The sequence below is a fragment of the Salmo salar genome, chromosome 14 (genome assembly GCF_965601325.2).
Source record: "Salmo salar chromosome 14, fSalSal1, whole genome shotgun sequence".
NCBI classification, from domain to species: Eukaryota; Metazoa; Chordata; class Actinopteri; order Salmoniformes; family Salmonidae; genus Salmo; species Salmo salar.
Genome location: NC_138304.1, coordinates 71,238,031 through 71,263,463, shown reverse-complemented (window position 1 = coordinate 71,263,463; position 25,433 = coordinate 71,238,031). Strand labels below are relative to the sequence as shown.

At 43.0% G+C, this 25,433-nt stretch overlaps 1 protein-coding gene across 4 annotated transcripts; it reads left to right on the top strand.

Annotated features, from left to right (window-relative positions):
* The first annotated feature begins 734 nt into the window (after positions 1-734).
* LOC106569980 (zinc finger protein 574) lies at positions 735-24,647 on the top strand. Of its 4 annotated transcripts, XM_045694659.2 has the most exons (8): positions 735-1,054; positions 4,838-4,986; positions 5,768-6,605; positions 6,802-7,333; positions 9,260-9,375; positions 14,890-15,272; positions 21,552-21,622; positions 23,790-24,647. In XM_045694659.2, exons 2-8 carry the CDS (start codon positions 4,846-4,848, stop codon positions 24,076-24,078), a joined length of 2,370 nt encoding a protein of 789 aa, XP_045550615.1. In that variant the 5' UTR covers positions 735-1,054; positions 4,838-4,845; the 3' UTR covers positions 24,079-24,647. The 4 variants fall into 4 exon arrangements, with proteins under 4 accessions (XP_045550615.1, XP_013997261.1, XP_013997259.1 ...); XM_014141786.3 differs by lacking the exon at positions 21,552-21,622 and having other exon boundaries at positions 9,260-9,357; XM_014141784.3 differs by lacking the exon at positions 21,552-21,622 and having other exon boundaries at positions 736-1,054.
* Positions 24,648-25,433: the final 786 nt, after the last annotated feature.

Below are 25,433 nucleotides of genomic sequence, written 5' to 3'. Positions count from 1 at the left end.
GCTACATCAGTCAAATAAAGAGTAGCCTGTTTCTGCTCTGCTTACTTTTACAACTCAGAGAAAAAGCATAACACACAGACAATAGCTGCCTCTGTTCGCACGCTCTGTGGTGTCCTTGCGGTCCTAAATCCAGCTGGCTTAAACATTGGCTCAGTTGGTAGAGCATGGTGTTTGCAACGCCTGCATCGTGTGTGCAACGCCAGGGTTGTGGGTTTGATTCCCACGGGGGGCCAGTACAAATAAATATATATATATATATATATACACAAAAAAAAAATGCATGAAATGTATGCACTCACTACTGTAAGTCGCTCTGGATAAGAGCGTCTGCTAAATGACTAAAATGAAAACTGTTAAACCACCAAGCAGCCTACGAGACCGCTCTGAGCCGTCAGCATTGTCCTAAACTAATGTACAAAACTGAAAGTAAAAGATGCAAAAACGAAATGAAGGCGAAGCAAAGAAATTACGTACACAGAACAGATATACCACTTCTTAGACTTGCTTTCAACGAGAATAACATATCTATGACACATTTCTATGTGCATTTGGTCGGGTCCCCAAAAAGTTAAATATTGCAGATTTATTATAAAACAGCACCAGTGTTACAATGTACTGTACCTACTCTTCAAATGCTACCACACTAGCCAGCCAGTGCCACTTGTTTGCTCATTTGTAGCGCAAGTAGAAAATTCTCCAAAGACGTTAAGTGATTGGTGAATATTCCGCGCCAAAGTAACCAATCGAGTAGCGTTTTACTAGGTGGTCGTCGTCGACTGTTTTGACAAACATTTTGGTAGCGTCGATTTGCAGTTGGTATTAATACATTTATGTCGTTTTATGAAAGGCCGTTTACTTTTGAGCTTATTCGAGAAGCAGACTATCATTTTTTATTCAAGCAACCAAGCCTTCGTGAGAGGGAAATGTATTCTGAAAGAGGGAGTATATAGACGATCGACCTACAGAGGAGCGGCCATTGTACCATAGAAAGCACGCGCAATAGTGTTTGTCAGCTCGATGGGATAGCAGCCAACGCCACTTGTCTGGCTTGCAGGTACAGTTAGCCCACTTTGATACAAGAACCCAAATAATGCGGCTACTAACAACACCTGAAAATGCTTTAGGACCATTTAAATATTGTAAATATGTATGCATAAAGAATAATGCTTGACAAGACAAAAACAATATAAATGTATGTCACTTGCGTCAATATCTCAAACAAGATCGGGGTAACCATCTGCACAAAATAATATTTGAACATGAATATCTACCTACACTTAGGCCTGCAACTATTTCTTTACGCACTCGTCTTTCCACAAGTTGTGAGGTTGTATATAGCACCATAGGGGGCGACATTGCATAAGGTTTAAATCATAGACTGTAAAAAAAGATATATGCATCAATATTTAACTGAAATCCCAATACTATATTGAAGAGTACCACTTGTTAGGCATGGATGGATATCACAGTGAATTTATTTCTCAGAAGTTTATCAAAGGTTAAGCCACTGATTTTGCAAAATACTTTATGTACAATAGAATGTGGTGAAGTGTTTAGGCCTGTAATATAGAATGGTTTATTGGTTCATTGCATCTAGTTGATTACTTCGTTATAGCTAGGGGCTGAATTGCCATATACAGTGCATTCGGAAAGTATTCAGACCCCATGACTTTTCCCACATTTTGTTACGTTACAGCCTTATTCTAAAATGGATTACGTTGTTTTTCTCAATCTACACACAATACCCCATAATGACAAAGCAAAAATAGGTTTAGAAATGTTTGCAAATGTATAAAAAAAAGCAACTAAAATATCACATTTACATAAGTATTCAGACCCTTTACTCAGTGCTTTGTTGAAGCACCATTGGCAGTGATTACAGCCTCGAGTCTTCTTGGGTATGATGCTGCAAGCTTGGCACACCTGTATTTGGGGAGTTTCTCCCATTCTGCAGATCCTCTCAAGCTTTGTCAGGTTGGATGGGGAGTGTTGCTGCGCAGCTATTTTCAGGTCTCTCCCGAGATGTTCGATCGGGTTCAAGTCCAGGCTCTTTCTGGGCCATTCAAGAACAGTCAGAGACTTGTCCCGAAGCCACTCCTGCATTGTCTTGGTTGTGTGCTTAGGGTTGTTATCCTGTTGGAAGGTGAACCTTCACCCCAGTCTGAGCTCCTGAGGGTTATAGAGAAGGTTTGCATCAAGGATCTCTCTGTACTTTGCTCCGTTCATCTTTCCCTCGATCCTGACTAGTCTTCCAGTCTCTGCCACTGAAAAACATCCCCACAGCATGAGGCTGCCACCACCATGCTTCACCGTAGGGATGGTGCCAGGTTTCCTCCAGACGTGACGCTGGCATTCAGGTCAAAGAGGTTTCATCAGACCAGAGTCTTGTTTCTCATGGTCATAGTCCTTTAAGGTGCCTTTTGGCAAACTCCGAGCAGGCTGTCATGTGCCTTTTACTGAGGAGTGGCTTCCGTCTGGCCACTCTACCATAAAGGCCTGATTGGTGAAGTGCTGAAGAGATGGTTGTCCTTCTGGAAGGTTCTCCCATCTCCACAGAGGAACTCTGGAGCTCTGTCAGAGTGACCATTGGGTTCTTGGTCACCTCCCTGACCAAGCCCCTTCTACCCTGATTGCTCAGTTTGGCCGAGCGGCCAGCTCTAGGAAGAGTCTTGGTGTTTCCAAACTTCTTCCATTTAAGAATGATGGAGGCCACTGTGTTCTTGGGGACCTTCAATGCTGCAGAATTGTTTTGTCACCCTTCCCCAGATATGTGCCTCAACACAATCCTGTCTCAGAGCTCTATGGACAATTCCTTCATCCTCATGGCTTGGTTTTTGCTCAGACATGAAAATATATAGGTATGTGTGTGCCTTTCCAAATCATGACCAATCAATTGTTTTTACCACAGGTGAACTCCAAGTTGTAGAAACATCTCAAGGATGATCAATGGAAACAGGATGCACCTGAGCTCAATTTCTAGTCTCATAGCAAATTTCAAAAAGCCTTTTTTCGATTTGTCATTATGGGATATGGTGTGTAGATTGATGAGGACATGTTTACATTTTTTTTTAAAATCCATTTTAGGCTGTACTGTAACAAAATGTAGAAAAGTGCAGGGGCCTGAATACTTTCCGAATGCACTTGTATGCCTACAGACAAACAAAAGAAAAAGTTGGAGGATCAAGGCTTTAATACGCCTATAGGCCTAGGTCAGAACATGGTCTGTAATGTTCTAACAGGCATTTGCCTTTGTCATACACACAGTAACACCATTCAAGAAGGCCCTAAAGGCTAGTTCTTTTTCAATGACTTTCGGATCCCTACAGTCCTGCAGTGTTTTTCCACTTAGTATGTAAAGATGTGTTGCCTGGTTATTACCTCTGCACGCAATTAACTGCCAATGTTTTCCTTTTAAAAAAAAAAGTCAATCATTAGAAGATCTACCCTCAAGTACAGTGTTAGAGAGGCAAGCTCGAGTGCCAAAGCTTTTAAAGGATTTCAAATAAAATGGTTTCGTCTCTTGGAAATTCCTCGCCGTTTGCACATTATACGCTGTTAAGCCTGGGGACTTCATTGCACAGTCCATCAGTATTTGCTTTGCACTGAAGGCTGCTGTCAGCAATGGTGCCAACTGTTTGGCATTCTGTAACTATCAGCACAGCGGTGGTGGCACAACAGTCTACAATACTTCACAGTTTCTCTGTAGTTTTATATAACCTTCTACAAACACATTTTTGCAAAGATGCAAAATAAAAGGGCTTATATTCACCAAAACCCACCGCCTCAGTTTACAAACAAGTGCATGGGCAGCACTTTTGACTGGAAATGTAAAATGAATACAGTGAGTGATTTACTAATCATTGACTAAATAGATGAAACATTGTTGACAGACATGCTTTACTCTCACACTGCCACACCATATTATAATTCACCCAACCAAGGTAATGAAATATTTAATTGAGTCTTTTAGATGTGTAGTAGAAGTCCACATCATTAGAATGGTGAAACCCCCTGCGATCAACACAGAGCTCCGAGGTTAAGGTGCCGTTGTCAGGATCGGCACAGTCAAAGAGTTTTGAATTGGGAAACACATCTAAGATCTCCCATATCTCCTTAGAGTTGTGTTGGGTATTGCGCTCTCCTGTTACATCATGTCAACTCAGGAAATTACCCCTGTTCGACGCGTTTAAAACATATTTAGCTCCAAGCGCCTATCGAGGTCAAAATGGAATTGCGATTGTTATTAACGGCACCAGACGCGGATAGACACTCGGTTGCGTGTGACAATCCAAGGGAAACCAAATGGTGCAGCATGTGTCTGTGTAATCTGCTCTGTTGCGAGGGTCATTGTGTGTGTGTGTGTGTGTGTGTGTGTGTGTGTGTGTGTGTGTGTGTGTGTGTGTGTGTGTATACATAGAGGCTGAGGCAGAAAGGGTCCCTAGCCAAACAGTTGGTGAACAGCCATCTGTTTTACTCACACACTGTCCAATGAAAGAGCGGGATGAGGAGGAAAGACAATAGAGAAATTCACACTGACTGTTTCACACCCATCGACCTCCCCCCTCCCCCCCCCCCCTCCCCAGGGAACAGCTAATGTGCAGCCAGCCTCCATATGTCAGCCGACCAGCATTATCCATCACTAAGCATTCAATGTGATAGGGACGGCTGACAGCTGTATGTGAGCCATTGTAACTGTGTGTGTGTGTCTCGGTGTGTTTTAATTGGATTGCAGTCCTGTTGAGTATTTGTGTGTTTACTTAAATCATGGGTTCATTGGGTTGTGTGTGTGTGCACTTTTTCTGTATTTCTTTGTGTATAATGTGTGCATTCCTTTCAGCTGTAGGTATGGACTCCTCCCTCTACTTGTGCTCTACCTGCTACCAGATATTCAACTCTCTGGAGGTGGTGATCTCTCATCAGCTCACCTGCCAACCGGTCAACACAGAGGAGATGGTCCCTGCAGCGCCACCTACAGCACAGACCGAGGTACTGCAGCCATGGGCGAAGTCCCTAGATGGTCATGTTTGAAAGGACCAAAATGGCAATATTGACAGACTTTCTGCTTGAGATGATGAACATGAGCTATTTGTTCTTTATGTTGGATTAGGAGTAAGGATAAGTTAGGGTTAAAGTCATGGAAAGTAGTTAAAATAGTTTTTTTGTTAGAAAGTCTGATAACTTTGTCCTTTTCTAGCCTGGGCAGTTAGTGACGACTAAAAAATCTTTACAAGGAAAAAGGTTTGGTATCAACCACTTCTGAACCTCCAGACAGTCCTTGTGGGGTGCAGGTTGTCTGCCTCTATTCATCATAGCCTCCTTTCATCAGATTGGAGACCTTGGATGTGTCCCAAATTGGAGACTATTCCCTTTATTGAGCACTATTTGGACCCTCTGGGCCCCAGGGTGCCATTTGAGACAAGTCAAATCGATGACATAAGTGTTAGGGAGGGAGAAACGTGAAAAGTAGACCCGGTGGCCCTTGAGGACCTTGGTGCGTGACACTCCCTGAGCTAATGCATTATGTTGCTATACAGTGTAGACATTGTTAATGTTATCATCAAAATTAGTCCCTAGCTACCTATTATTCTTAGCAACAAGCTAATCAGCTTGCAACAGGTTTGCACTCATGACAAGCATTCAGACGTCACCTTAACATCGAAAAATGTGTTAAGTGATCACAAAAATAACTTGTTTTTGTATAACTCTGTTTCTTTTTTTCTATGTTTCAAGTATTTCCTTCATTTCTCTGTGTGTGGTGATGTCCTAGAGCTCCAGAGTGGTGCTTGAGTCTCAGAATGGACCATCCCAGCACCAAGAGAGAAACCAAAAGAGAACCTTCATGATGAACCCAAACCTGCCCTACCTGCACTCCCACATAGAGAAGAGAGCGACTGGAAGTCCGACCGGTTCCAACAGCCCTCAGAACCAGACCCAAACGCAAAACCTGACTAGCCCGGCCCTGCTCATCCACTATCAGTGTAGGGAATGTGAGGCGTTGTTTGAGTCCCTGGAGCTGTGGCAGAAGCACAGCAAGCTGGGTGACTGTTCTGCAACCACTGGGTCAGAACCAAGGGACCAGGAAATGGACACAGAGTGTCAGCCTGTGATAGGAGATGAAAAGGGGGTGGAGGAACAGAGTGGTAGAGGGATGGATGTGAATATAGAGGAGGATGGTGACAAAGAGAGGGAGGAAGAGGTAGACTATGGAGGAGGGATGGAACAAGAACATAGCATTGAGATTGAATTGGAATCAGAAACAAACTCCAACTCCCAGCATTCCTTCCCCAACACTCCCATGTTTACAAACCCTGCTGCCTGTAGTTCCAATCCAACTGCTTCCTCCTCGAGACAGACCTCCTTCTGTGTGGCCTGTGGCTCGGGCTTCAGCACTGAGTCGGCGCTAAAGCTGCACCGTGTGGTCATCCACGGCTTGCCGGGGGCGCTACATCACTGTGACCTGTGTGGAAAGAGCTTTATGAACACTACCAAGTACCTCTACCACCGCAGGCAGCATCGAGACAGAGGGAAAAAGGACTTGGAGCTCTCCACACCCCGGGTGGACCACATTTTACCTAAGCCTCTGTTCCAGTGGAAAAGCAACAGTGGTAGGTACTAGGTAGGCTTACTAAAGGAACATGGAAGACTGGGCTGTGTTCAGTAGAGTACAATGTAGCAAAACATTTTGAAAAGGAGAATGCTCATCTGTTTTTTTCATTGGGTAATATCCAGGGGCACCTCTTACGTTTTCACACATTTTGTGCCTACTTTAGTGTTCATTATTGACTTCGGTAATTCTTTCAGCTGTGGCGAGTGGTGGAGAAGAGACCCCGACCCATCCACCCCTCACTACCACCACCCTCCCTGACCCTTCCACCTCGCTACCGGCCCTGGAAACAACACCAGGGGACCACTTCGGACCGTGCCCCCACTGCGGGCGTTTCTTCAAGAGCTGCAGCCGCATGCGCACCCACATCCAGGCCCACTCAGGCCTCCAGCCGTTTAAGTGTGACCTCTGCCCCAAGACGTTTGCCTACAGCAGATGCGTGACGCACCACCGTATCACCCACAGCGCCCGCAAGCCTTACACCTGCCTGCGCTGCGGCAAGAGCTACACGCTGTTGGGCACGCTCCAGACCCACCACCTACTACACGAACACCAGGATGCCTTGAACAAAGATGGCGTTGTGGTGAAGGAGGACACAGTCAAGGAGGAGGGTCCTGGTGTGGTCAATGACGCAGAGTCAAAGAACTCAAAGTACCCAACGTTTTTTCGATACAAATGCCCCGATTGTCCACGCTGCTTCCGAATGTCCTCTCAGGTGCCGGTTCACAGGTATGTCTGGCCATCAATTCAGTTTGGCCTGAATTCAATTCAATTAAACTTTATTTATCGCCTTAGGGGCAATTATGACTCTCTTTATGCCTGCTTAGATGTGGCCTCTTAGTTGAGGTGTTTAAAAAAAACACTGGTAATTACATTGTATAACAGCACAATACTAAGTTGATTACCGATTGCTCTTCATTCAGACCAGTACAATACTGTGAGGCAATTGAGAAGGCGTTATCATGGGAAGCACAAGAGCATAATTACATACATCCTGCTCAGTGCTCATACAATACAATTGAACATATGAAGGCAAGGCCTGCGTTCGTACATACAGAACCATCAGACTGTACATTTGACAACATTCTGTATTAATTAATGTGCACGGAGATACAAAGTAGTTTATACCAATAAAAACAAATCAAATGTTCATTGCCACATGCGCGGAATACATCAGGTGTGAACTTTACCGTGAAATGCTTACTTACGAGCCCTTTCCCAACTTAAAAAGGAAGAAAAATTTGCTAATAAAATGTAAAAAAAAAAAAAGTTAATAGTAACAATAAAATAACGAGGCTACATGCAAGGAGTAGTTGAGGTAATATGTAGGTAGGGGTTAAAGTGACTAGACAATCAGGATAGGTAATAAACAAGAGTAGCAGCAGCATGTGTGAAGAGTGTGTGTGTTGGAGTCATGTCTTGGGGGTAGAAGCTGTTCAAAAGCCTTTTGGTCCCAGACTTGGTGCTCCGGTACCGCTTGCCGTGTGGTAGCAGAGAGAACAGTCTATGATTTGGGTGACTGGAGTCTTTGACAATTTGAAGCGGGAAAGTGTTAAGTCAATGATGGAATTATAATAGTCATATTCGTATTATTAATAGACGGATGCTTCAATAGTTAATCAACAATAGTTCCCGACCATCATGAACATAACAAATTCCAGTATAATAACACAAGTAAAAGGAATCGATTTATAAGTCGCTTGTGGTCAATCATATTTTGTTAGTGATGGGTATACTCCATTGCAATTTTTTTATTATTCTTGCCCGAGGATATGTATTGACAGTGTAATCACATTGAGAGATCTGTCTGGTGGACCCACCATTATGTGGCTACACAAGACTGCCACACACACACGCAAAAATTATGTTACTAGCCCATTAGCAACATGGCTGAAGGCCGGAGTTCTCTTTTGCTCTTCACCACCCATCATAGACACCAGTATTCATTATGGCACACCGTAGCAAAATGTTTTTCATTGGAAAACTAAAATTCTTAATAGACTACTCCATGTCGTCCCTCCCTGTTTCAGCCGGTTTTCTTCCATTTGGTGCCTAATGAACACAATCCAGCACAGTGCCAACCAACCTGCTCTCACTCACAATTTACTGTTTAGGAGGGTGGAAGTAATGACACTGCGCCACGACTCATTAACTTTCATTCAGACGATTTCTGATTGCATCATCCACTAGGACAGTTTACCACACACACACAGACCACAACACAGCTTTTATTATATGCGAGAGGGGATGTGATAAACACAGGGTCAGAAGTGTTATATGTGTCATGTCTATTGCAGAAGGGTTGTGTTGATCAACAGTCGTGACTTGTGGCGCAAAGCTTTAAACAATATATTAGCACCACTCTGTTTGAATACACATGTATAAGGCTGTCCTATGTTGAATTTGTATGAGGTTGTGTAGATGTTGTCTTATTGTGAATTGCATATAGGACCATGATTAGGGCCAGGAGTCTTTCCTGGACTGGTCACGTGGTAAGGAAATGGTCTGGTCACATGGTAAGGAAGGACTCCTGGCCTTATATGGTGAATGTTGGAAATAAGGGCTTTTCGCTTGAAATGTTATCTCCATATTTTCAGAAAAACACATCTAATTGTCTCTCTTTTTCCCTCTCTTTTCCCTTGAAATGGCCGTCAGATACTCTCACACAGGGAAGTGTCCGTTCACCTGCTCCATCTGTGGTGAACACTTCTTCCACAAGAGCAGGCTGAAGCTTCATGCTCTCACACACGACGGTCAGAGAAATACTAATGGTGTGTGCATGCGTTCGTGTGTGGATTTCTTTACCAGTCTGTGCCCTCAAATCTTTCATCTTTTATCTGCATGGTTTAGATGACACTGCGTGATGTCAATCTGTGGGTTTCTCGGTGTGTGTTTGACTGTGTGGGTGGCTCTTCAAGCACCTGCTTGCCTGTATTACTACACTTGGCCGTCTGCCTGTTGCTTTGCATATGCACGCGTATCTGCGCCAGTCTCTGTGCCATATGCTCTTCCCTACATCAAGTCTGCCCTCGGCTGCCTCGGCTAAGCGATGGATCGCGCCCGTACTCTGCGGTTGAGTGCGCCAGCGTAATATCGTTTAAATGACATTTAATAAAGTCAGCGAGCGTTCATATCCATATGAACCACTAACTAAACGTATAAGAGGAAAGACTCGGCGGAGAGGGAAATCCCCCCCGCTATCCCACAATGCCGTACAACAACTGCCAGCCCTGCCGCCCCTGTCAGAACACATGATCTATTTGAATACGCTGCGTTGTGCGTTTCACAGGCCATTACCTGCTGATTTATGTTGTTACTTTTGTTTTTTGTTATCATTATTAAATCACGCTGGCTCAGTTACCGAGGTCGTCAAGGGCAATGTTGCAACACAACTTACAAGGCCTCGCGCAGTCATCTCGGTCTTGTGAATACTCCCCCTTTCACTTTGACTAATGAATTTCCCCCGCCACTTTATTTACCCCTTAATAATGTTAGTGTATCTGTTAGAAGTTGTTGCCTACAAAGATGGGATATGTTCTACACTACCATTCAAAAGTTTGGAGTCACTTAGAAATGTCCTTGTTTTTGAAAGAAAGCACATTTGTTGTCCATTAAAATAACATCAAATTGATCAGAAATACAGTGTAGACATTGTTAATGTTATCATCAAACATCACTCCTGTGTTCCAATGGCACGATGTGTTAGATAATCCAAGTTTATCATTTTAAAAGGCTAATTGATCATTAGAAAACCCTTTTGCAATTATGTTAGCACAGCTGAAAACTGTTGTTCTGATTAAAGAAGCAATAAAACTGTCCCTCTTTAGACTAGTTTAGTCTCTGGAGAATCAGCATTTGTGGGTTCGATTACCGGCTCAAAATGTCCAGAAACAAAGACCTTTCTTCTGAAACTCGTCAGTCTATTCTTGTTCTGAGAAATGAAGGCTATTCCATGCAAGAAATTGCCAAGAAACTGAAGATCTCGTACAACGCTGTGTACTACTCCCTTCACAGAACAGCGCAAACTGGCCCTAACCAGAATAGAAAGAGGAGTGGGATGCCCCGGTGCACAACTGAGCAAGAGGACAAGTACATTAGAGTGTCTAGTTTGAGAAACAAATGCCTCACAAGTCCTCAACTGGCAGCTTCATTAAATAGTACCCGCCAAAACACCAGTCTCAACGTCAACAGAAGGCCAGCATCCCTGAGTCGCTTCTTCACTGTTGAGACTGGTGTTTTGACTGGTACTATTTAATGAAGCTGCTAGGTGAGGACTTGTGAGGCATCTGTTTCTCAAACTAGACACTCTAATGTACAGTGGGGGGAAAAAAGTATTTGATCCCCTGCTGATTTTGTACCTTTGCCCACTTACAAAAAAATGATCAGTCTATAATTTTAATGGTAGGTTTATTTGAACAGTGAGAGACAGAATAACAACAAAAAAATCCAGAAAAACGCATGTAAAAAATGTTAGAAATTGATTTGCATTTTAATGAGGGAAATAAGTATTTGACCCCTCTGCAAAACATGACTTAGTACTTGGAGGCAAAACCCTTGTTGGCAATCACAGAGGTCAGACGTTTCTTGAAGTTGGCCACCAGGTTTGCACACATCTCAGGAGGGATTTTGTCCCACTCCTCTTTGCAGATCTTCTCCAAGTCATTAAGGTTTCGAGGCTGACGTTTGGCAACTCAAACCTTTAGCTCCCTCCACAGATTTTCTATTGGATTAAGGTCTGGAGACTGGCTAGGCCACTCCAGGACCTTAATGTGCTTCTTCTTGAGCCACTCCTTTGTTGCCTTGGCTGTGTGTTTTGGGTCATTGTCATGCTGGAATACCATCCACGACCCATTATCAACACCCTGGCTGAGGGAAGGAGTTTCTCACCCAAGATTTGACGGTACATGGCCCCGTCTATGGTCCCTTTGATGCGGTGAAGTTGTCCTGTCCCCTTAGCACAGGGGTCGGCAACCCAAAATGTTGAAAGAGCCATATTGGACCAAAAACAAAAAAAAAAAATCTGTCTGGAGCCGCAAAAAATTAAAAGCCTTATATAAGCCTTATAATGAAGGCAACACATGCTGTAAGTGTCTATATTAGCTATATTAGCCTACTATCAAAATGATAAGTAGGCTACAAATACATAATGAGCATTCATGATTAAACCTTTATTTTACCTGCAGCGCATCCTGTAGAGAATGACGCACCACGTGACTACTCTGCTGTACGATGGTGCTTTAAGTTTAACTTCCATTATAATATTAATGTATTATGTTTCATTGCATTGATGAAATTATAGAAATACAATACAGAAATCAGATTTTTGATGTCATTTTTATTTTAGGATTCGAAAAAACAACAACAAACTGCAACGTGCATAATAGGCCTCCTGTAATTTCAGACCTCCCCATGGAAATAAAATGCTTTTCAATCCTCAATAATACCATACAATCCTCTTCTCTCTTCCCCCTTATCTGGGCAACAGACAGAGTGCAATAAAACAGAAGCCTTTTGAAAAGGTAAAGTATATAAAATTAAAATAATACAGTTTAAGTTCGATTTCTGTGCATTATCTTCTTCTCTTTAGTTTTCTGCAAATGTGCACGGGTAAAATGCAGCAGCACCCTCTTCTCTTTTGACACGCAGAATACAATGCAGCCATCCTCGGACCTGAGCAACAAAACACAATAATATCCCTATGTGTCAATCCAAATATATACTGACAAAAATCAGAAAGCACTTTATAAAAACAGCCACTTTGTTACTAAATATGTGCCTATGACAGGATTGTGTTCTTACCCGTTTAATGTGACTTCTGTTTTCGGACATCACTGGACAGCTTCTCAACATCGGGCATGTAAGATGTAACTTTAGTCTTCACGCAGGACTGCAAGCTCTCATCTGTGAGGCGGGTGCTGTATTTGGATTTTATGTAGTTCATGTTTGAGAATATCTGCTCGCACAGGTATGTTGATCCAAAGATCGATAATACTCCAAATGCATATTTCGTCATGTTCCTATAACTGTCAGGAAGAATGGAAATGTCTTTCCACGTTACTCTTTTTGTTATTTGACAACTTCTCATTACAAAGCAAACATGCAGGCAATCCTTCCGCATTGGCAATGAAAGCAAATGATTCGGTCCAAGAACTGTGGAATCCTCTGTTCTCCTCAGCTATCTTTCTCTTTTTCCCTTTGGGATCCATGGCCCATGACACACCCGCCGGTTTGTTTGCAACAGCCACCTGTCTGGCACTACGCCGAGCTGAAAGAAACGTGTGTCGCAGGCTATGATGTAAATCTTCGTTGACAGAAATGTTGAAATTAAATATTTATTATACACATTTTTACAGCATTGGATAATAAATTATATTAAAACAAAAAATATATTCACACCATCTTTTTCCATTTTCATATTTTTGAAAAAGCTCCAGGGAGTCACTAGGGCGGCGCTAAAGAGCCGCATGCGGCTCTAGAGCCGCGGGTTGCCGACCCCCGCCTTAGCAGAAAAACACCCCCAAAACATAATGTTTCCACCTCCATGTTTGACGGTGGAGATGGTGTTCTTGGGGTCATAGGCAGCATTCCTCCTCCTCCAAACACGGCGAGTTGAGTTGATGCCAAAGAGCTCCATTTTGGTCTCATCTGACCACAACACTTTCACCAGTTGTCCTCTGAGTCATTCAGATGTTCATTGGCAAACTTCAGATGGGCATGTAGTATATGTATTTTTGAGCAGGGGGACCTTGCGGGCGCTGCAGGATTTCAGTCCTTCACGGCATAGTGTGTTACCAATTGTTTTCTTGGTGACTATGGTCCCAGCTGCCTTGAGATCATTGACAAGATCCTCCTGTGTAGTTCTGGGCTGATTCCTCACCGTTCTCATGATCATTGCAACTCCACGAGGTGAGATCTTGCATGGAGCCCCAGGCCGAGGGAGATTGACAGTTCTTTTGTGTTTCTTCCATTTGCGAATAATCGTACCAAATGTTGTCACCTTCTCACCAAGCTGCTTGGCGATGGTCTTGTAGCCCATTCCAGCCTTGTGTAGGTCTAAAATCTTGTCCCTGACATCCTTGGAGAGCTCTTTGGTCTTGGCCATGGTGGAGAGTTTGGAATCTGATTGATTGATTGCTTCTGTGGACAGGTGTCTTTTATACAGGTAACAAGCTGTGGTTAGGAGCACTCCTTTTAAGAGTGTGCTCCTAATCTCTGCTCGTTACCTGTATAAAAGACACCTGGGAGCCAGAAATCTTTCTGATTGAGAGGGGGTCAAATACTTATTTCCCTCCTTAAAATGCAAATCAATTTAAAACATTTTTGACATGTGTTTTTCTGGATATTTTTGTTGGTATTCTGTCTCTCACTGTTCAAATAAACCTACCATTAAAATTATAGACTGATAATTTCTTTGTCAGTGGGCAAACATACAAAATCAGCAGGGGATCAAATACTTTTCCCCCCCACTGTACTTGTCCTCTTGCTCAGTTGTGCACCGGGGCCTCCCACTCTCTTTCTATTCTGGTTAGAGACAGTTTGCGCTGTTCTGTGAAGGGAGTAGTGCACCGCTTGTACGAGATCTTCAGGTTCTTGGCAATTTCTTGCATGGAATAGCCTTCATTTCTCAGAACAAGAATAGTCTGACGAGTTTCAGAAGAAAGGTCTTTAATTCTAGCCATTTTGAGCCTTTAATCGAACCCACAAATGCTAACGCTCCAGATACTCGACTAGTCTAAAGAAGACCAGTTTTATTGCTTCTTTAATAAGAACAACAGTTTTCAGCTGTGCTAACATAATTGCAAAGGGTTTTCTAATGATCAATTAGCCTTTTAAAATTATGAACTTGGATTAGCTAACACAACGTGCCATTGGAACACAGGAGTGATGGTTGCTGATAATGGGCCTCTGTACGCCTATATAGATATTCCAGAAAAAATCTGCCGTTTCCAGCTACAATAGTCATTTATAACAATGTCTACACTGTATTTCTGATCAATTTGATGTTATTTTAATGGTCAAAAAATGTGTATCTTTCAAAAACAAGGACATTTCTAAGTGACCCCAAACTTTTGAACGGTAGTGTATTTTAACTGAAGTATTTTTGTTTGGTTAAATTAGGTTTTCCTTGTTATTGTATGGTTCTTTTGATATTCTCACTGATATTATCAACCATGTAAAGTTCTACGTTTCTAAACTGGTTTCTAACCCTCTGCTTTTATGCATATGCTCACTTAACATGGCTGCTCCTATGCCATGTAATCACACGGACTTTCTTCTCTGTACAGGAGTGGTGGACATAGTTAAGGGAACAGGCCAGGGTAGAGGCCGTGGCCAAGGCAGAAGGCGGGACAAGACCACAGGGCTTCTGGACTGTGAGTTCTGCCGCCACCACTGTGTCACCAAGGAAGGCCTGGACCTCCACAGATTGTCCCACGCCGGACAGACCCCTTTGCGCTGCCCCATGACCCCCTGCAGACGGCGCTATGCAACGGCAGCCTCCCTGGAAGAGCACCTCCTTACCCACTGCCCGGCGCCTGGGTACACGGTGGCCGCCGCCGATCTCCCCAAGCCCCGTCCCTTCCACTGCCATCACTGTGGGAAGGACTTCACCACCGGCTCATCACTCAGTGTCCACCTTAGAGTCCACACGGGGGAGAAGCCCTTTCAGGTCAGAGGTGAAAGATGTCAATGCAGGTCTAGGGTTGCAAAATTTCAAAACTTTCCCCAAATTCCCTGCTTTTTCAGATTTCAAATTTAGAGGGTTCCCTCGCAGCTCATTCCCTGCTGATTCCAGAAAGCCTCTCTGAAAAACAAGGGAATTTTGGGCAAAGTTTCATGATTTTTGCAGCCCTACATAGACCAAAGGTTGTATTAGGGCAACCCTGTGTTAATTGTTACTCCAACTTGTCAACCAAAATACAGTTTCTAGATAACCAAATTGTCCGGCTTTAGTCCCCTTTAACAGGTTGTTGTATAGAGGGTTTTCAGTTGCGTCACAAATCATCTAGCAACCACACCAGGCGCCATGTTGGAAGACCAGAGTCAGTCTGGTGGAAACCAGACCATCACAGTAACTGTAGGAATGAACCATATACAGTGCATTCGAAAAGTATTCAGACCCCTTGACTTTTTCCACTTTGTTACGTTACAGCCTCATTCTAAAATGGATTAAATACACTTTTTTTCTCATCAATCTACACACAATACTTCAGAATGACAAAGCAAAAACAGCTTTTTAGAAATTTTAGCAAGTTTTTCAAACAACGGATACCTTATTTACATAAGTATTCACACCCTTTGCTTGAGATGTTTCTACAACTTGATTGGAGTCCACCTGTGGTAAATTGAATTGATTGGACATGGTTTAGAAAGGCACACACCTGTTTATATAAGGTCCCACAGTTGACACCTTCCAGAAGGACAACCATCTCTGCAGCACTCCACCAATCAGGCCTCTATGGTAGAGTGGCCAAATGGAAGCCACTCCTCCCTAAAAGGCACATGACAGCCCGCTTGAGCTTTGCCAAAAGGCAACTGAAGGACTCTCGGACCATGAGAAACCAAGAGTGAACTCTTTGGCCTGAATGCCAAGCATCACCGGTGAAGCATGGTAGTGCAGCATCATGCTGTGGGAGATGTTTTTCAGCAGCAGGGACTAGGAGACTAGTCAGGATTGAGGGAAAGATGAGCAGAGCAAAGTACAGAGAGATCCTTGATGAAAACCTGCACCAGAGCGCTCAGGACCTCAGACTGGGGCGAAGGTTCACCTTCCAACAGGACAACAACCCTAAGCACACAGCCAAGTCGCTGAATGTCCTTGAGTGGCCCAGCCAGAGCTCGGACTTGAACATTATCGAACATCTCTGGAGAGACCTGAAAATGGCTGTGCAGCGACGCTCCCCATCCAACCTGACAGAGCTTGAGAGGGTCTGCGGAGAAGAATGGGAGAAAACTCCCCAAATATAGGTGTGCCAAGCTTGTAGCGTCATACCCAAGAAGACTCGAGGCTGTAGTCACTGCCAAAGGTGCTTCAACAAAGTACTGAGTAAAAGGGTTTGAATACTTATGTAAATGTGATATTTCCGTTTTAAATGTTTAAATGTGCAACAACTTCTGCTAGCCTGTTTTTGCTTTGTCATTATGGGGTATTGTGTGTAGATTGATGAGGGGGAAAAAAAACTATTTCATCATTTTAGAATAAGGCCGTAATAAAATGTGGAAAAGTTAAAGGGTCTGAATACTTTCCGAATTCACTGTACATGTCTCTCCGCCCTAACAATGGGAGTTGTTGTCCACAAAGTGGCATGGTGGGCTTTCAAGCTCCCACCTATCCTTTATTTTTGGATTGGCGGATACATCAAATTATTGTAATCCTTTTCTGAGTATTCGATGCGCTTATATTCAATGGAGAGCGATGCTATGCTACTAGCCTCATACCATGAATATGCATAGTCATCTCAAGATCTAAAGTGTTTTTACTCAAAGTTGCCGCGATGTCACGTCTCCTACTTAGATCAGTAAACTCGTAACAACTTAAGCATTACAAAAACTTATATTAGATTAAATAAACCTTACGTAGCAAATAAGCCATACATTTTTTTGTTGACCAAATTCGACACTCATTGACCTCCATACAAAAACTCCTTGCTTGGTAGTCAGAACAACGGAAAAAAAGCCAACTGCTGGAGGGAGACAGATTTCTGCCTAGTTTGTCCTCTCTCTACCTCTTCCTCTCTGTGGAAGTCCTCCAATCGTCCACATGGCTGGCTGCGTATTGCTACCACCAGAAACATCGGGAAGATTGCCCATTATTTCGTTTTTTGTAAGGACCCAGAAAACTGAGTCAGTGGGAGAACCTATTTAAGTAAGTGAAAAATGTTCTTTGACTATGTAATATTAGCTAGCTAGCCTACTACAGGAACTAATGTGCAGGCTAACTCAAATGAGCTGCTAATGTAATGTTAGCTAGCTAACTTTACATACTGTATAGCTAGCTAACTTCATATTAGATAGATAGCTACCATGATGTATTTATCATTGTAAATTAAAACACAAACTCCATGCATTCATAGCTAGGTAGCTAGCAAACAGTCATGGAAGAGGGTGAAAGGATTAATGTTAGCAGCTCCAGCTTTGGATAGGGCAGGTAACTTTTATGGAAGGACATTGTGAAAGTATTCTCCAGTTCCCGTACCTAGCGAGGAAAAACTGAGGACAGAGATATTGCATAATATTCAGTGCTGTCTAATTAGAGTATAATGAAGCCTGTTTCTTTATGTCTTCGGTCCTCAAATACAGAGAGCTGTGGAACCATGTCTGCAGAGGAGGTCTAAGTGAATGTCCCGAGAGAATAAGGGTACATCCTTGTGTACCTAATGTTAGCAAATGTTGTAAACAAAAAATAATAATAATAATTAAGTCACACTGTATAAACCTATTACAACTCGAGCAGGTCAACCCTGCTGGGTGTGCAGGCTTCTGTTCCAGCCCAGCACTAATGTAACCGTGTAGGTTCCGTCCCTCTCTTCGCCCCAACCTGGGCTCGAACCAGGGACCCTTGCACACATCAACAACTGACACCCACGAAGCATCGTTACATCGCGCCACAAAAGCCGCGGCCTTTGCAACGCAAGGGGAACAACCACTTCAGGTCTCAGAGCGAGTGATGTCACTGATTGAAACGCTATTAGCGCGCACCACCGCTAACTAACTAGCCATTTCACATCGGTTGCACTAACACACCTGATTCACCTTATCAAACCTAATTAGTTGATAACTAAAGTGTGCTATTGCTGGGCTGGAATCGAAGTCTGCTCAGCAAGTAGAACAGTGATCAGTGGAGCGAGGTTGGCCGTCACTGGTATCACTTTCTTTTTCACCTGAAATTATGCTTTAGTAATAATAGCCTACATGTTACTAAGATGTCTAACCTTTATGGTTAGACATTTTACATTTACATTTTAGTCATTTAGCAGACGCTCTTATCCAGAGCGACTTACAGTAGTGAATGCATACATTTCATACAATTTCATACATTTTTTTTTTTTTTTTTTTTTCCTGTGCTGGCCCCCCGTGGGAATCGAACCCACAACCCTGGTGTTGCAAACACCATGCTCTACCAACTGAGCTACAGACATCTTATGAGTTAGCTTACTTGTACACTTTGAAATTATATGAAATAAAGTGTTGGTTATTTTGAAGTGAAGTGTTTTAATTGTTAACTATTATAGTAGAGGTAGGTCAAATCATGGCGTCAGTGATCTTCAGGTCGGAAAGTCAGCGCTCTAGAAAAATGCCTGAGTTTCCGACTTGGCATTCCGAGTTGGATGACCGTTCAAAACATTGTCTGAGATTTTGTACAATTTGTGTCTCTGCTTTTCGCCGGCCTAGATTAGATGGTTGCATTCAATACAAGGTTGTTTTTATTGATCTGTTTGTCAGTCTCAGCAAGGAAGGCCTAGGCTACCCCGTGATTTGTCGTATTAAAAAAGATTGCTTATGTCTCCAGTCATATAAAGTGTAGTAGAATTGCATGAAATGTGTTTATTGAAAGCCAAATATTTCCTGCGCAAAGAAAAAAAAAGTATTTGATATAGCCTTAAAGGCCTATTCCACTATGCGCTCAGCTATGCACAGTGATTTAGATTGGATAGTCAATTTATTAGGCTATTAATATAACTCAATCTACTCACCACATTAGGAATAGTAGGTTTTCATTAGTCTGCAAATGCGATGATAGATGCATGCAATGTTTTATTTATTGTAGTGAAAAATAGCTTCCTCAAAAATTGAAACTCACGCACTGCCTATAAGAGATGCATGCTAATAGCTAGACTACAAGCTATTTAGCTAGCTAGCTAATGTTGGCTAACTTAATTGTTGTCAACGCCTGGTTAGCATAACAGCTAAACTAAACTTGAAATTCATCAGACTTATCAGTGATGAAATGATCGGAGCAGACCCTGTACTGACAGCTGTCTCGGTTCAGGTCTTGATGGGCAAAAAGGTTTCTTCGCTTTTCTGACAGTTCTTGAGTCAAATCAAATCAAACTTTGTCACATGCGCCGAATACAACAAGTGTAGACCTTACCGTGAAATGCTTACTTACAAGCCCTTAACCTGTTAGGGCTAGGGGGCAGTATTGACACAGCCGGATAAAAAACGTACCCGATTTAATCTGGTTACTACTCCTGCCCAGTAACTAGAATATGCATATAATTATTGGCTTTGGATAGAAAACACCGTAAAGTTTCTAAAACTGTTTGAATGGTGTCTGTGAGTATAACAGAACTCATATGGCAGGCCAAAACCTGAGAAGATTTCATGCAGGAAGTGGCCTGTCTGAGAAGTAGTGTTTCATCTTGGCTCTTTTTATTGAAGACTGAGGATCTTTGCAATAACGTGACACTTCCTACGGCTCCCATAGGCTCTCAGAGCCCGGGAAAAAGCTGAACGATATCGAGGCAGGCTCTGGCTGAAATACTTTATCGCGTTTGGCCGCTCAGAGTACTATGGGCTTAGGCGCGTGCCCGAGTCGACCGAATGCTTTCTTTTCTTTTGTCTGTTTACCTAAACGCAGATTCCCGGTTGGAATATTATCGCTTTTTTATGAGAAAAATGGCATAAAAATGGATTTTAAACAGCGGTTGACATGCTTCGAAAGTACGGTAATGGAATATTTAGAATTTTTTTGTCACGAATTGCGCCATGCTCGCCACCCTTATTTACCCTTTCGGATAGTGTCTTGAACGCACGAACAAAACGCCGCTGTTTGGATATAACGATGGATTATTTTGGACCAAACCAACATTTGTTATTGAAGTAGAAGTCCTGGGAGTGCATTCTGACGAAGACAGCAAAGGTAATAACATTTTTCTTATAGTAAAGCTGACTTTGGTGAGTGCTAAACTTGCTGGGTGTCTAAATAGCTAGCCCTGTGATGCCGGGCTATCTACTGAGAATATTGCAAAATGTGCTTTCACCGAAAAGCTATTTTAAAATCGGACATATCGAGTGCATAGAGGAGTTCTGTATCTATAATTCTTAAAATAATTATGCTTTTTGTGAACGTTTATCGTGAGTAATTTAGTAAATTCACCGGCAGTGTTCGGTGGGAATGCTAGTCACATGCTAGTCACATGCTAATGTAAAAAGCTGGTTTTTGATATAAATATGAACTTGATTGAACAAAACATGCATGTATTGTATAACATAATGTCCTAGGGTTGTCATCTGATGAAGATCATCAAAGGTTAGTGCTACATTTAGCTGTGGTTTGGGTTTATGTGACATTATATGCTAGCTTGAAAAATGGGTGTCTGATTATTTCTGGCTGGGTACTCTGCTGACATAATCTAATGTTTTGCTTTCGTTGTAAAGCCTTTTTGAAATCGGACAGTGTGGTTAGATTAATGAGAGTCTTATCTTTAAAATGGTGTAAAATAGTCATATTTTTGAAAAATTGAAGGTTTTGCATTTCTAAGGTATTTGAATAACGCGCCACGGGATTACACTGGCTGTTGAGTAGGTGGGACGCAAGCACCCCACCTAGCCCATAGAGGTTAACCAACAGGGCAGTTCAAGAATAGTTAAAAAAATATTTACCAAATAAACTAAAGTGAAAAAAATTATAAAAAGTAACACAATAACGAGGCTATATACAGGTTAGAGGTAATTTGTACATGTAGGTAGGGGTGACTATGCATAGATGATAATAAACAGTGAGTAGCAGCAGTGTACAAAAAGATGGAGGGGGGGTCAATGTAATAGGCCGGCGCCATTTGATTAATTGTTCAGCGGTCTTATGGCTTAAACTGTTAAGGAGCCGTTTGGTCCCAGACTTGGTGCTCCAGTACTGCTTGCCATGCGGTAGCAGAGAAAACGGTCTATGACTTGGGTGACTGGAGTCTCTGACAATTTTATGGGCTTTCCTCTGACTATTATATAGGTCCTGGATTGCAGGAAGCTTGGCCTCGTGATGTACTGGGCCATACGCACTACCCTCTGTAGCGCCTTACGGTCAGTCATATCTCCTTTTGGTGTTTCATGATTGCGAATAATCTGGAAAAACATGATTTCCTGCCTTAGAGCAGCCAATTACTGCACAGAAATTGACTGTGGTGATGAATCAACTAGTTGTTAGGCACTGTTATCATGAAGTTTGGGGTAGCCACTCAGCTGTTGTCGTCGGAAGAATTGATATGGTGGTCTTCCAACATGGCTGATAGGAGGCGTTGTACAGTGGCTTGCAAAAGTATTCACCCCCTTGGCATTTTTCCTTATTTTTTGGGGGGTTTGTATCATTTGATTTACACAACATGCCTACAATTTTGAAGATGCAAAATATGTTTTATTGTGAAACAAACAAGATATAAGACAAAATAACAGAACTTTAGCGTACATAACTATTCACCCCCCCAAAGTCAATACTTTGTAGAGCCACCATTTGCAGCAATTAGAGCTGTAAGTCTCTTGGGGTACGTCTTTATAAGCTTGGCATATCTAGCCACTGGGAGGTTTGCCCATTTATCAAGGCATAACTGCTCCAGCTCCTTCAAGTTGGATGGGTTCTGCTGGTGCACAGCAATCTTTAAGTCATACCAATTGGATTGAGGTCTGGGCTTTGACTAGGCCATTCCAAGAAATGTAAATGTTTCCCCTTAAACCACTTGAGTATTGCTTTAGCAGTACGCTTAGGGTCATTGTCCTGCTGGAAGGTGAACCTCTGTCCCAGTCTCAAATCTCTGGAAGACTGAAACGGGTTTCCCTCAATAATTTCCCTGTATTTAGCACCATCCATCATTCCTTCAATTTTGACCAGTTTCCCAGTCCCTGCCAATGAAAAACATACCCACAGCATGATGCTGCCACAACCATGCTTCACTGTGGGGATGGTATTCTCGGGGTGCTGAGAGGTGTTGGGTTTGCGCCAGACATAGCATTTTCCTTGATGGACAAAAAGCTACATTTTAGTCTCATCTGACCGGAGTACCTTCTTCCATATGTTTGGGGAGTCTCCCACATGCCTTTTGGCGAACACCAAACATGTTTGCCTATTTTTTTCTTTAAGCAATGGCTTTTTTCTGGCCACTCTTCCGTAAAGCCCAGCTCTGGAGTGTACGGCTTAAAGTGGTCCTATGGACAGATACTCCAATCTCCGCTGTGGAGCTTTGCAGCTCCTTCATGGTTATCTTTGGTATCTTTGTTGCCCCTCTGATTAATGCCCTCCTCCCTGGTCTGTGAGTTTTGGTGGGTGGCCCTCTCTTGGCAGGTTTATTGTGGTGCAATATTCTTTCCATTTTTTAATAATGGCTTTAATGGTGCTCCATGGGATGTTCAAAGTTTTGGATATTTTTTTATAACCCAACTCTGATCTGTACTTCTCCACAACTTTGTCCCTGACCTGTTTGGGGAGCTCCTTGGTCTTCATGGTGCCGCTTGCTTGGTGGTGTTGCAGACTCTGGAGCCTTACAGAACAGGTGTGTGTGTGTGTGTGTGTGTGTGTGTGTGTGATATATATATATATATATATATATATATATATATATATATATACTGAGATCATGTGACACTTATATTGCACACAGGTGGACTTTATTTAACTAATTATGTGACTTCTGAAGGTAATTGGTTGCACCAAATCTTATTTAGGGCCATCATAGCAAAGAGGGTGAATACATATGCACGCACCACTTTTCCATTTGGTATTTTTTTTTACATTTTTGGAACAAGTTATTTTTGTCATTTCACTAAACCAATTTGGACTATTTTGTGTATGTCCATAACATGAAATCCCCCCCCCCAAAATCTGTTCAAATGACCGGTTCTAATGCACCAAAATAGGAAAAACACCAGGGGGATGAATACTTTTGCAAGGCACTGTACATCACCTAGCAACCGTCTATTGGGTAACACTCCAGGCTCAGGGTGTTGAGTATAAAGCTCTTAGCAGCTCATTAGACCCCTATTAATCTTTGAACACTCTGGGCCAGTATCTGAAGGCCATTTTAAGGTAGCTAAAGCCTTTTCAAAGTATTTTCACTTAAAAGCTGTTTCCCTCTACCTGATTATGTTTTCGGGTGCTAACATTAGCAATAACTGTCTATCTGTATCTTTCCCTCCCTCCCTCCTACTCCAACCTTGCCTCCCTCTTCCTGCCCTACCCTCTTCCTTTTCCTCTCCGCAGTGTTCCCAATGTTGGAAGCGCTTCCGACAGATCCCTCACCTGCGCGACCACGAGCGTCTGCACAGCGGCGAGCGTCCCTTCGTCTGCGGTGTCTGTGGCAAGAGCTTCGTCCTGGCTGCCCGCCTCACGGAGCACGCCCGCACTCACAGTGGCGAGAAACCATTCTCCTGCCCCATGTGCCACCGGGCCTTCCGCTCCCTCTCCAACCTGGGAAAGCACCGCAAGACCCACCGCTGCTGCCCCCCCACACAGCCACAAGAGGGCATCAGCGAGCAGACCGCTGTCCTAGGGGTCAAAATTCGGGGGAATATGGACAATATGGAGGGTCAGGCGGCCGTGCGTACGATCTTACTTGTTCAGCCCCAAGTGGTCTCTCAGGGAGGATCTTCTTCCGTATCTGCTCCCCTCGTCCTCCTGCACCCCTCAGTTGCTGTGGGCAACGGACAGGCCGGGGCTGTGGGGGGCACCATTATGCGGCATGCCATCGAGGTCATCGTGGAGCAGGCTGGTGAGCAGCGGGTGAAAAGTTGATGTAACTTCACTGGTGAGACATTTCACAAGAGGCTGCCAAGGACACCTGGATGAAAATCATTTCTGAGAAGAACTGTCACAATCTAAAAGGAGGATAAGAAGTGGGTGGAGAGCAGGGAGTGAAGTGGGACTTGAATAAATGAAACATGAAGGGATGGTGCGGTGTTAGGATTACGAGGATCAGTTTTCAATTTAAGTACAAATGTATAGAATGGCTTTGAAGTAAGTTACTTCTAATAGAATGTTTTTGAGCCTGTGTTTAATCTCAATTTTACAGAGTGCCTTCACAATCTGTTGTATTTCTTTGAATAAAATGCTCTCTTTCCATTTAATTTGCATCCTTTTGCAGGGAGACAGCATGGGGGTTCTCTCAAACGATTCAATGGGTTTTATTGGCAAGACAATAAATGTAAGCCCTTCACTAAAGTACTTGCTTGACAAAATGTTTCTGTTTTTAAATAGTTTTACTCTCTATGTTACTAGTCAACAATAACCTGTTCTCCCTTGCTCAGAGTGAGAATTAAGAACAAGGTGAACTGAAGGATCTGTGAATTACAAAACACACTTCCGAAAAGGGTCCCCAAAGCTAGGTAAACTAGGCTTTGATTCAGATAGAGATTGTTTGGCGTGGGAAAGCTATTTAGTGGTATATTTGTGGTAACAAATCCCTTGACAGCAGTTGATGCGGTGGGGAGGGAGGTCTAAAGATGCCGACTGTTGGCAGCTGTCTGGGTTAGAGGCATCCAAGTGCTAATGGTGTCAGTCCCAGCCAGGCTTGTTTAGAATGCCAGCAAATTTTGACACCAGGTCAGACTGGAACAGAAATTGATCTGTTTTTCCAGGAGCATGTCTGCAATGCGGGCAGATGGGCATGTAGGCAGTTAAGTCAATGAGACACTTGTACTGTCAAATGAAGCATCAAGCTTGAAGTGCACTCACTTCCTGTGGTGTGTATGCATCGCGGGGGGGGGGGGGTCGTTAAAACAGAATGGCTGCACGTTGAACTGACATAAACCTTCAAATGAAGGATAAGTGTCAGTATTATCATTTCGATTTAGTCAGTGAGATCAAGAATGAATGAGGCTAATGTCTTAACATTTTTACCTGTTTCAG